This window comes from Crocuta crocuta, unplaced genomic scaffold (assembly GCF_008692635.1).
Source record: "Crocuta crocuta isolate KB4526 unplaced genomic scaffold, BGI_CrCroc_1.0 scaffold17, whole genome shotgun sequence".
NCBI lineage: Eukaryota > Metazoa > Chordata > Mammalia > Carnivora > Hyaenidae > Crocuta > Crocuta crocuta.
The window spans coordinates 4,832,595-4,845,400 of record NW_027532041.1 but is presented as its reverse complement, the minus strand read 5'-3'; the positions used below and the strand labels follow the sequence as shown (position 1 = coordinate 4,845,400).

Here is a 12,806-nt window from a genome sequence, read left to right as displayed (position 1 = left end):
AGCTATTTTTCAAAAATAATTATTTCATGTGAGGATTATATTCCAACCTTCTAAATCTCTGAAATAAAGTGAAATCTGAGGATTCAGGAGCAACAATATTCATTTCCTAATTCTTTGACTATATGCTCTGTCTGAAGACACCCTGGGGCTGTATCGAGCAACATTTTGGCTGTAATGATAGCATCTGCTTCCAGTTGATGCCCATTTTTAGTTGCTGAAATATAACTATATGACTTTTCAATTTCTCTGACTTGCTTTAAATGGATACCAATGCCTGGTTGTATTTTAAGGTTCAAAAATTTGTAATATTTTTCTATTAAAAGGATCCAGTTGAAACCACTTATCATTTTTGAAATAATGGCAGTCTTATATGATCTTTCAAAAAAAAAAAGCTCGCCAGAGTATTTAGGATGTCTAAAATGTTCTTGATACTGTTACACGTTGAATTCCAGACTTCAAAATAACATTTTGCAGAACCGTCTACTCCAGCCCATTCTCCTCCTAAAAGTGCCTGCAATTCCCATGGGTTGACTCCTTTGTGTATGTCTACAGGTGCTTACAAAGCAGGTTTCAGAATCTGAAAAACGACTCTTCTGAAATTTGGAACTCCAGACTTCCTATTGAGTTTAAATTATTTCACAAGGAAAGTGATAATATAGTAGATAATAAACAATTCTAGGTCCTGAATAGCAAAATTACTTTTACAGAAGAAAGAATTTCAAAGGGGAATAAATTACAGAGTAAAATCAAGTTTGTGTTCCCTTTATTTTGAACCCCAAATTTCACTAACATTTTTAAAGTGTAATTTGACTTTTGGGTTATAAGCACCTTTGACTATTGCCTTTGTGCAAATATTTTAAGGACTCTCAGGGATTTCTTGATACTTTCCTACACTGGTCCTGAAGGAATATACTTAAGTATTGGGATAATTTCTTGTCACTGATGCAGACAAGAGCACTTTCTTTTTGTTTTATATTTTCAGCCTTTGTTATATTCCAGTAGGAAACAAAGATGGAGACTTTAACCATCTGAGGGGAAAGCATAGTAAAAAACCTTCCTCCCTGTACAATCTAACTTTGAATCCTCTTTGTGCAGCTGAACCGATTCAGTTTACAAAACGCATACAGAACATTGTGGTGAGTGAGCATCAGTCTGCCACCTTCGAGTGCGAAGTGTCCTTTGATGATGCCATTGTAACGTGGTATAAAGGACCAACAGAACTGACCGAGAGCCAGAAATACAACTTCAGGAATGATGGTCGCTGTCACTATATGACAATCCACAATGTGACCCCAGATGATGAAGGTAATTTAGTTGACAGACTCCTTGCGAATATATAATTTAGAGCTTTTCTGTTTTATATACTTCTACCCAAATTTACACTTACACTCTGTAATTCTGTATAGACTACTATTTAAGGAAAGAGAATTATAAATAAATACACAAATAAATTCGAATTGAATATTGTATTTAAGTAAAGAAACGTAATTTACAAACATCAGAAAACAAAAGTTTGATGATTTTTCTTAGGTGTCTATTCAGTAATTGCTCGACTGGAGCCAAGAGGTGAAGCCAGAAGCACAGCAGAATTGTACTTAACAACTAAAGGTCAGAAAACACCACATGGAAGTCACACTGCAATCTTTGAAACAAAGAATCCTGCCCAGACGATTCTAAATACAAAAATGCCATTGTTTTTCTTTTGCAGAAATTAAGCTTGAGATGAAGCCTCCTGGTAAGTTAAAAAAAAAAAAAAGAAAAGAAAAGAAACCAATCCTTGCTCGCAGCATATTCAACATAATTTTGTAAATGATAGAAGCCAAACTGAAAAATATTGTTTATTTTTTCAGTCCAATATTACTCAGTAAAATCATTTTCAGGAAATAAGACAAATGTTAGACTTTGTGAGCTTAGGAAATTAGAGATAATAAGGTCTCATTTAGCTGCTGTCTCGGATCATGCCAAAACTGTGCGGCCATAGAACAAAACCAATTTTCACAGGAAATAAACCTGCCTATGAGGTTACATACACAAGAATCCTAATATCTCTCTCTATTAGACTCTATATGCAGGTGTCTGTATATTAAATTCTGCTGTTGGAAATGCCTGACAAAGACGTCTTAGTTGTCTAATAAATATGTGTCGTTTCAGTCCCTGTATGCTGATCATTAAATGTTCCTTTTCAGATATTCCTGACTCCAGAGTTCCAATCCCAACCATGCCTATCAGAGCGGTACCTCCAGAAGGTAAGATCCAGCACCGCAACACCTGGCTTGAAGCAACAGTAGTCTACCACTAGGAAATTAGCGATGCAAAACAATAGTAGAGAGCCAGAAACACCTTCTTGCCTGTCATATTCTTCACTGTATAATTAAAAATCAAAACAAAAGAGTAGTAACAATTATAAATGTATGCTATTTTATTTGCTCTGGTTGATTAATTGCTACTATTCCACCTTTGAATACGGAAAGAAATGAATCAGACTTTTCATTATACTTTACACCCAGTAAAGACCCAAACGATGATGACGGCATTTCTTTTCTTCAGAAATCCCTCCTGTGGTTGTTCCTCCTATTCCTCTGTTGCTACCAACACCCGAAGAAAAGAAACCACCAGCAAAACGCATTGAAGGTATTATATGTTCTCTACCTAAATGTCAAAATATATAATTAATTATTGTGGACCTGGAAAATGTTGTCTAATGCAACATGTTGGCCCTCTAGTGGTCAACAGGTTGAATTGCTTTTCAAAATGTAAATGACTTTAAATTGGCTTTCAAAATTTAAATTATTTACCTTAAATATGTATAAGATGTATGATTAAAATTATGAAAATCATCAGAAAAACCAAATGCAATGCTTGATATTAAAATATTTTGTCTTAATGGAATCACTTAAACCTGAGTGGCAAATTGATTTGTGTTCCTTATTTTATATATATATATGATTATTACATATGTAAATTCTTATTATATATATGTATATATAATGGAATTATATACATATATATATAATATACATATACGTATATATATAATAGAATTAGCTTCTAGTGAAGATCCCGGGTATAAACCATACTAGTTTATTGTCATGCTACAAATTATAGTTTGTAGTTTGTATGTTTTTCTCAATTACAACGTTAACACCTTTTTAAAATTTGCTGTTTTGTTACAAAAATATGATTTAGAATATCTTTGATATACTTGATTCTTTTTTTCTTAGCTAAGGAATGAGTTCACCAATAAGGAGCTCTTCAGTATGTCAGGGAATTTCCCTTTTCAAATACTTCAGTAGACAAATTATGCTATTTGTCCCCCAACTTATTCAAGTAAATCGGTCAACAGACTGCCTGGGACTTTCTAGAGTTCTGGGGAGTTGAGACTTGCTGTCAGAACTCTCCTTACATCAGAAAAAAAATCTGCATGTCAAAGTCAGATATTTACATGGTCAGATTTTTCTGTAGCAGTTTCCAGGGTTTGGTATGCTAGTCCCCTAATAGCTGCTACCATTGGTGTCAAGAGCTTGAGCTAGTTTTCAGCCAGCCTCGGGGAAAATATAGTAGAAAATCAAAAAATGAAAAACTGCCAATTTTGTGACTAATACATCTCAATAAGAAAAACATTTTTATAATTTACATGAATAATTAAATATATTTCATCTACTTCTGAGAGCAGAGAGGAACAAGAATTCAAAATCATAAATTTAATTTCCATTTACGTTTATTGTCAGGAATAATAATTATATCTTAATGAACGATTTTGTCTTCGAGTGCTACTGTCAACATGGCTAAGTTTACCCACTGGGAAACTTGGGAAATGAAGTCATATCTTAAAAGTTAAAAGCTGTGTTATTGTGAATATTAAAAGCCATAATCGAGTTACGAGTAGGGGCCAGGATCAAAGTATATCATCAGCAACAACAAAGAAAACTTCTACAGCATCATAGATAGGACTTTGAATTTTACCAATTCACTTGTTATTCTTCTTCCTGAAAAATGTAAAGGCTCTTATCTAAGTGAAACAAAGTGACAATATGAACCTTTTATATATATTTTTTTTTTTAAATTTTTTTAATGTTTTTAATTTACTTCTTAGAGAATGACAGTGTGAGCAGGGGAGGGGTCAGAGAGAGAGGGAGACAGAATCTGAAACAGGCTCCAGGCTCTGAGCTGGCAGTCAGCACAGAGCCTGACGTGGGGCTCGAACCCATGAACTGTGAGATCATGACCCGAGCTGAAGCCGGATGCTCAACCAACTGAGCCACCCAGGTGCCCCGAACCTTTTATATTTATCGTATCACATGGGCTCGACGTTTTGCAATCTTTAACTCTAAGCAGGCATAAAATCAGTGAACATTTAGAATCACCCTACATAATTCTATCTCCATCCAGAAAACTTTTTCTGCATTCTAGCACAAGATCTTTCTGAAACAGGTATCTCGGAATAATGTTGCAAGAGTCTCATTACCATCAAAACCTGAAAATGTTCTACTTGTTTACATCTGACCTTCTTATTTTTTAGTGACCAAAAAAGCTGTGAGGAAAGATACCAAAAGAGTTGTCGCGAAACCCAAAGAAGAGGCACCTGCAGGTATTGTAATCAATTCATCAAAATTGAATGTTACCGCTTTTCTCCTGGTTAACAATTTTAAACCCCCAATAGCAGAGGCTGGAGGAAGGGCAGAATTTGAATTCATAAAACAGAACCTCTGCCTCCCCTCACTCGCACCCTCTTCTTGAACTCGGCCCTCACCTCCTCTTTGCCAGCTGTCTACCATCTCCTGTTTTTCTCCCCTGTCCTCCTGTGCCCGTGTCCGCCCCCGGCGCACAGCAGTAGCACCAGAGCTCTCGTTGGCTCTGGGTGGCACCCCCAGTCCCATGGCTGCGCTGGATCCACTCGTGCCAATACCAGTGCAAGGCCAAGGGCTGATGCTAATCTCAGTGGCTGCTCCCGCTCAACTCAGAACCCTCCCTGGCTAGTCCCACTGTCAGTCCCTGAAGAAAACCAAAACACTCTTTGAAGGAAGATCAGTTCAGTTACCTCCATTTTTACTGTATCCTGGCAGAGTTTTAGGAGGAAGGCTGGAGAACTAAATTTAACCAAATAGTTTTACCTATTTAATGAAGATTAGAGTGAGGAAGCGGCCCTGAAGGAAGGAGAGTCCAGGAGCACAAGGCACCGTTTCCAGAGATGTTTTTCTGTGTGATCATTTGCGAAACATGATGGCATAAGAGGAAGCTCAAAAAGCATGGATACTTCCTCAACTTTACACTTAACCACTGAAAAAATGAAACATGCCTCATTTTCTGGCATTAGACTTATTGAATGATCTCGTCATGTTTCGTGTTCATTGAAATTGCTTTAAGTCGACCTAACTAGATTCAAAGTTCAGCCTTTCCCCATTTTTGTTAATACAGCATTGCACAGCAAGTCTGGTGAGCTAAATTTGGAAATTATAAAGGGATTCAGTCCACTAGCACAGTCAAAGAGTGTAAGGTGACTGACAAAGTGCAGAGGATTAGTAAACATTAAATAATGCATAATCTAAAGATCAACATATTGTCTATTCTTTTAAATCCCAGAGGTTGCCAAGAAGCCCCTGCCTCCTACTGCCTTAATTCCAGCCAAAGGTAAACAAAATGATATTGTTCAATATTTTTATTTACTCCTGACAGTTGCATCTCTGCTTTGGATTCTTATTTTTAAATATAAGGCTTCTAGCTGATGGTAAAATCATGGCATCTCCTCTGCCATATTCAAATTAGGACTAGAAATGATGACTTCCTATCGCTCCAATCCCAGAAAGGGAATCAGAGACGATGTTTATTCAGGCAGCGTCACTACGGTAGACACAGGAAAAGCGGTGGTTGAAAAAAGGGGTGGAAAGGGACGTGGCATCCTTATTGTTCCGGGTGTAGCTAACACAAGTACTAAGGATCATGTAAATAATGTTAGCCTTCATTTTTTTGAGCTGTTATAAAAACAACTGTTTGACTTGGTTACATAATTTTAAGTATTATCTTTATAAAACTGATTCAAGAGTCATGTTCAACTCAATCAAAAGTATAGCTTTAAAGTTAGAAATGTTTCTGAAAGAATAATTGGAAATAGAGGTTGACATTAAATATAAGTTCCATTAAATGATCAAATGTTAAAATATCCTGTGGGAAACGAGGGGCTTCGTAAACTGGAGTTCCTACAGAACAATGGATGGTGTGTCCATTTGTTACTTACTGAAAGCTGTTTTGTTCACACTGGAAAAATCCTCAAATTAAGAGTAGAGTGCATCTTAATATTCTTTATTGTGTTCTGTAGTCAACAACAATTTAAATGGAACCAACACACAGAAAATATAACAAATTATCAACCAACATAACCCTGAGATCCGAGATACTGATACTGTTTGACAACATAGGCTTTGGTTTATGAATTAATTGGATATGGATATAATTATGGATAATGGATATGATTAATATGCTAATATTGTCATTTAATGTATCATTCATTCATTCATTTTAGCTCCTGAAATTATTGATGTATCCTCCAAGGCAGAAGAAGTAAAAATAACAACCATAGCCAGAAAGAAAGAGGTTCAGAAAGAAAAAGAAGCTGTGTATGAGAAAAAGCGCAGTGTCTATGAGGAGAAGAGAGTTTTCATCGAATCTTTAGAAGAACCTTATGATGAAGTCGAAGTGGAACCATACACGGAGCCATTTGAAGAAGCTTACTATGAAGAACCAGATGAAGAATATGAGGAGAAGGTAGAAGCTAAAAGGGAAGTTCATGAGGAATGGGAAGAAGATTTCGAGGAAGGCCAGGAATACTATGAAAGGGAAGAAGGTTATGACGAAGGAGAGGAAGAGTGGGAAGAAACTTACCAAGAGAAAGCAGCAGTTCAAGTGCAAAAGGAGGTTTATGAAGGTCTGTATCAACAGGGAGCCTTTTTTTCTCACTTCCTAAGATTTTCAATGTTATTAACCTGATCTGCAATGAATATGAAATCATTGAAATGATCATTTAGGTCTTAAGGTTAGAAATTTTTAGAAACTTAATCTTTAAGCTTCTTCAGTTATTTTCAGGCTTTGACATTATAAGTTGAAACATTCATTCCTATTACTAAATTACAAGTGCTATTTTCTAATGCAGAAATTCAGGGTTTACTTCCACTGCCTTGGGGCATCTCTGCCTGATCCTGCTTCAAAAGCCAGCTGCAAAAAGATCATGTTACCAATAATGATCCCAAACACCATACTGTCCACGATTATGTATTCTTATTTCTTTTGAAATTAATACAGTCTACTAGAACTTACCTATTTAAGCATCCCTTCTTATTCCTCTGTTTTTGTTAAAGAATCCCATGAGAGAAAAGTTCCAGCAAAAGTTCCTGAAAAGAAAGTACCACCTCCAAAAGGTTTGTAATTGGAATTATTTAAATATATCAGAGCATCAACATCATTATCATTGCTTGTTTGGCAAAGATGTTTAAATCTCCAGTTCAATCCAATAGGCACAACTTCTTCTCTAAGCTTTATTGTATCAATGAATTTTTTTCCTGAGAATATCTAATTAATGCTAAATTTTAAAAGATAATAGAAGGATTATTATGATAAATATTTTTTAAAATATCCAAACTATTTGAAGTGCAGGGTACCAAACTTGTTTCTTTCTTTAAAATTATATACATGTTGTATATGCATGTATACATATATACATACATATATGGATATGTAGGAAGAAAGAGAGAATTTTAATAGAAATTCTAAAAGTACTGCAATTTCTTTAAAATGCTTGCAGTTGTAAAGAAGCCAGTAGTTGAAAAAATTGAAAAGACTTCTCGAAGAATGGAGGAACAGAAAATTCAAGTTACCAAAGGTATTATGATTTAAAACATTTCTAGTACCACGTACACACGTCATCTGTTTACTGATGTATATTCCCGTGTTATTTATATAATCATCTAACCTAAGGTATTTTAAAAGTTTGTGCAAACCAATATTCTTCACAATACAAATATATTTGTACATATTTTTTAAGTACCTGAAGTTTCAAAGAAGATTGTTCCACAAAAACCTTCTCGGACTCCAGTGCAGGAAGAAGTAATTGAAGTGAAAGGTATACATCTTTGTCTTTCCAGCTACAAGTTTTAAACATTTTCATTTACGTCTATGTATATGTGTACATATATTACTAAACAATTCACAAATCCGAAACTACCAAAATAAAGACATGTTTATACAGTATATATTTTATGTCGAGTTGCACATAATGCATAATTTAAGGAAATAATAACATCCCCTTTGTTTCTAGTTTTGCTTTAAAATTACATAATATTTTTAATCTAAGGAAGGCTTTGTTTAATGAATAGTCTTCTAACTTTACCATGCAATGCATTCCATTGCATATAATATTCCCCATCCTCTCGTTTATATGAAGAAACCTTAGTGGATTTGGAAAAGCACCACGTTACGTGTGAAGAAGTTGTGTCTATTTGATTCCCACTCAGTAATGTTTGATAAAGGCTGCATGGGTTGTTTGTCCCTATATATCAAAACATGATTTGTTTTCTTGTCAATACTGACTTTATTCTCAAGCTATCATATTAACCCATTCATTCTGTATGTATGTGTTTGAGCTGGTTTCTTGTCTTAGAAAAAGAAATACTAAATGTGAAATGCTCTCTTTAAAGTCCCAGCTGTGCATACAAAGAAGATGGTTATTTCAGAAGAAGAGATGTTCTTTGCTTCTCACACAGAGGAGGAAGTGTCAGTCACAGGTATAAGGCACATTTGAATTTGGGGGCTCGGATGAGTTTTTATCCCTCTCCGTTTTACCTAATTTGTGATGCTGTAGGCATCTCTGTCTCCTTGTAACTCTCTGTCATTTTTTCATTGCACATTGTCTCTGTTTTAATTTGTATTTCCATTCTCTTTGTAAATTATAATTACCACCCACAATACGGCATACCGGTAATTAAAATGTACATTTTTTTAAAGTCCCCGAGGTACAAAAGAAAACTGTTACTGAAGAGAAAATTCATGTTGCTGTTTCCAAAAAGATTGAGCCTCCACCTAAAGGTATTAGTGATTCCTGCTAAGTTTAAAGTCTTTTAAAAATTCCATCATAAGCACCTGGATATGTTAATATTGCATAATGGGTTTGGTCATGTGGTCAGCAGACCTACGGCCATTGTGCACAATGGACATTACAGGGGGATGGGAGACCGAAGGAACACGCAGGAGAGAGGCAGTGGACATTGCAGGGCGAGGGAAAGACCATGAGGAGCACACAGGAGAGAGGAATGAACATAAATGGAAACTCTGTTCTCTGCTTCAGGGACCTTAACAATCTAGCGACCAGCCATTTGGAAATAGAAATTTGATGTCCCTGAACCAGCTAATGCCATTTCCCCAGAGCTGATGGTTAAGTTTTCAGGAATTTTGCGGCCCAGTATGTAATACCTCCATGATCAAAAGTTAAACTATATAAACTTACAATTAAATAAGTATATTTAAAAACTATGATCATAGTTAAAACTTTCTACTTCCACTTTTGCTGCACTTTATTATTATTATTATCTCTGTTTCTGAGGTTGTTTACATCACTTGTGCCTATACAGTGGAAGTACTAGATCATGGTGGGCGACTGCACATCTCTTCCAGACCCCATGATGATGACATAGTGCTCGGTAGCCAGGGAGGGAGTGTTTACGCCATCACAGAAATTGGAAAATGGCAACTGCTAGAGATTAGGGCTCCCCCTCCCCCACACGCCCCACCCAAATCATTAAACATTTAGGATACAAAAAGTATTTAAGATGATCGAATGCAGTTGTTATAATGCAGTCACTTTGTACCTGTAAAGTTTCTAAAACTGGCATTTGAGGCACTTTCTAGGAAAGTTCAGGCTCCTGCAGTGCAGGTGAAGGTGAATAAAAACTACTTTTTCTAAATAGCCATTCCTCCAGTTCCCTTCACTCTTGGAGGCTTCTCTAATTCATTTGGCATAAAAGAGAAATGCCTACACTTTATTTTAATAGTGTCTCACAATATATGCCTTGTTGTAAGAACACATGATTTCTCAAGAATGGCACTTTCTTTTAAAGTCCCTGAGCCACCTAAGAAACCAGTCCCAGAAGAAGTGGTTGCTGTTCCCATTCCTAAAAAGGTGGAGCCCCCACCAGCCAAAGGTAGAATAATGTTTTGGAAAAAAAGAACGTCTCCGTGTCTGTCTTTTTGTATCTTTTTCTATGGGATCTGTGTGTTAACGAAATCGCATCTGCCAACCATTTGTAATGTATTTAATTCTGCATATGTTGATTCCAGTAATTGTGATAATGTATTATGCAAGTATCAGTAACATTTAGACCATACTAACTGGGCCTTTGTTTCATGGAATGTATGTAACGTCTCTGTGGTACTGGTTTATTTAGCATACGTTTCTACCACAAGTAGAGCATGTTTAACTGCTTCCTAAATTCTTACATTCTTACTGAGGATTTGCACGTTAGTGTACTCTTAAATGTCTCAGAAAGAGGCTCGAATTCTCAACATTGTTTCAACAATGATATCTTTAAAGTTCCTGAAGTCCCCAAGAAACCTGTGCCAGAGGAGAAAAAGCCCGTTCCTGTACCCCAAAAGGAACCTGCTGCTCCCCCAAAAGGTATACCAGCACTGATGATGGGGCAGCCCTGTACGCTGAATGCCTTTCTTTTGCATTATATGGTCTTCAGCTGCGTGCTGTGCTGTCTTACTAGTTTGTGTCTTTTGGATGCCCCTCGTGTTTTTCATTTGTTTACCACCTTCCAGGGCTGTACTCTTGACATACATTATTGATGACACTGACCATCCCAAAGACATCACCAAAAGCATTTTTAAAAGAAGTAGCTAGGTCAAACTGCTGTCTTAAGTTTTTAATGTGTTTCCTGCCTTAGAGGAAGAAGAAATATTTGTGAAACTCCTATTCGGCAGGCATGTTTCTAAGAAAAACTCTTTCACCTCTCACATATGGGATTTTTTTTCTTAATAAAAAACACTTCCATGAGTTAAAAAGAGATACGGAGAGTAGCAACTGGACAGCATTGGGCAGAACTGAATGTTAACTAGATAAAGATTGTACACTGCTGCTAGTAGTGGCCGCTCTTCTGAAAAGTCAACAGTGCTGAGTCTAGACTAGTTGGAAACGTTGATTTTTGACATGTACTTTCACCATGCTTCCCGATTTTAACTGAATGTCAATATTTGCCATAAGTGTTGCAATTATCTATTATCTAGTCGGGGCCCTTTTGCCTAGGTATGTTTGAATTCAACGTGCTAATTCTTTACTTTGGTTTTTTAATTTGGGTTGTTTGTTTTGTGGGGGTGGGGGTGGTATAAGACAATAGTTTATGGATGCAGTGAAGCTACAGACTGCACACACCTGATCTGTTACAGAGAGATTCAGCAAGAATTCAGTATCATCCAATTTAGGCTTGCTGAAGTCTTACTGTTCCCATTTTGCCTGACTGCCAGTTTCTTCCTGAATCAAATCTGTTTCTCTCCTTCTCAGACTCTTGATTGTTTCCGAATTCTGGGTCTTTTTTTAAATCAAATGATTTGTCAAATAATTCCGATGATCTAATTATTAAAATATAATGAGTATATGAAGATAAAATATATTAAAAGGTCATATTACTAAACCCCATACTAATATCAAAGCCACTTGATCACTCCTGAAAGAGACNTATTTATATATATATATATACATATATATACATATGCACAAACACGCATGTATACATAATATATACAGACATGAAAGTGTATCTGTATAATTACATCAGGATATTACAGATTATAGAGGTGCAGAAGTTCACAAAAACTGCTATCTTATTTAAAATGGAAACAATATGGGGCACCTGGGTGGCTCAGTCGGTTGGGCAACCGACTTAGGCTCAGGTCATGATCTCATGGTTCGTGGGTTTGAGCCCCGCATCAGGCTCTGTGCTAACAGCTAGCTCAGAGCCTGGAGCATGTTTCAGATTCTGTGCCTCTTTTCTCTCTGACACTTGCCTGCTCAATGCTGTCTCTCTCTCTCTCTCTCAGAAATAAATAAAACATTAAAAATATTTTTTAAGAATTGTTATCAATCTTAAAAAATAAAGTAAAATAAAATGGAAACAATATTTGCCGGTAATGCATGCGGTTAAAATACATCTGCCAGTTAAAAATTCCATACCATCAACATTTAGATAAACTAAACCGTTGTAAACCTTTTTGGGTCAGAGATCCTTTTGAAAATGATGAAGCCTCTGAGAGAAAAGCATATATGACATACCCACAGAATTTCACACACAGAGCTCCCCAAAGCCACTGACACATGGATATCAGATGGAGAAGCCTACTTACACTAGAATGAGTGCTTCTTGATTGTTCAACACACTACAGTTGCATCAAAAACAAACAAAATCAAAAGAGAAATGGGAAAAAATGCTAACATATAGATACAATTATTCTAAATACAATTATTCTAAGTACATCTTAGTCTAAGATAGTCTTAGATAAATTAACTCCATTGTCATTATGGATTCCATTTCTCCATATAAAGCATGACAAGGCTTTGCTACATTCTATACACACTCTCTTGTTTGTGTAGTTACTGACTGATGTGTTTTATCAAAAGCATACCAATATATAAAGAACAAATTATGTACATATCGTTTTGTGCCTAGAACTCATTTTTAATTGCCCAAATGCTTCCGTAACACTACTTGTGACATTTATCACATTGTGACCTGTTTAACATTATAGTCTAATTTTCTGCATTGTTTTGC

General features: G+C 36.0%; 1 protein-coding gene across 5 annotated transcripts in view; it reads left to right on the top strand.

The window, feature by feature from the left end:
• The window catches only part of TTN (titin), a 272,276-nt gene that overhangs the window by 103,463 nt on the left and 156,007 nt on the right, over positions 1-12,806 (top strand). For 2 of the 5 annotated variants that reach the window (XM_077776371.1, XM_077776370.1), the window contains 15 exons: positions 1,096-1,305; positions 1,531-1,608; positions 1,709-1,735; positions 2,187-2,246; positions 2,548-2,631; positions 4,520-4,593; positions 5,583-5,628; positions 6,518-6,919; positions 7,350-7,409; positions 7,793-7,870; positions 8,033-8,110; positions 8,685-8,771; positions 8,992-9,072; positions 10,101-10,184; positions 10,574-10,657. The exons of the other annotated variants lie outside the window; for them this stretch is intronic. In XM_077776371.1, coding sequence (XP_077632497.1) covers positions 1,096-1,305; positions 1,531-1,608; positions 1,709-1,735; positions 2,187-2,246; positions 2,548-2,631; positions 4,520-4,593; positions 5,583-5,628; positions 6,518-6,919; positions 7,350-7,409; positions 7,793-7,870; positions 8,033-8,110; positions 8,685-8,771; positions 8,992-9,072; positions 10,101-10,184; positions 10,574-10,657 — 1,533 coding nt within the window. The remainder of the gene's footprint in view (positions 1-1,095; positions 1,306-1,530; positions 1,609-1,708; positions 1,736-2,186; positions 2,247-2,547; positions 2,632-4,519; positions 4,594-5,582; positions 5,629-6,517; positions 6,920-7,349; positions 7,410-7,792; positions 7,871-8,032; positions 8,111-8,684; positions 8,772-8,991; positions 9,073-10,100; positions 10,185-10,573; positions 10,658-12,806) is intronic. 5 annotated transcript variants of the gene reach the window in all.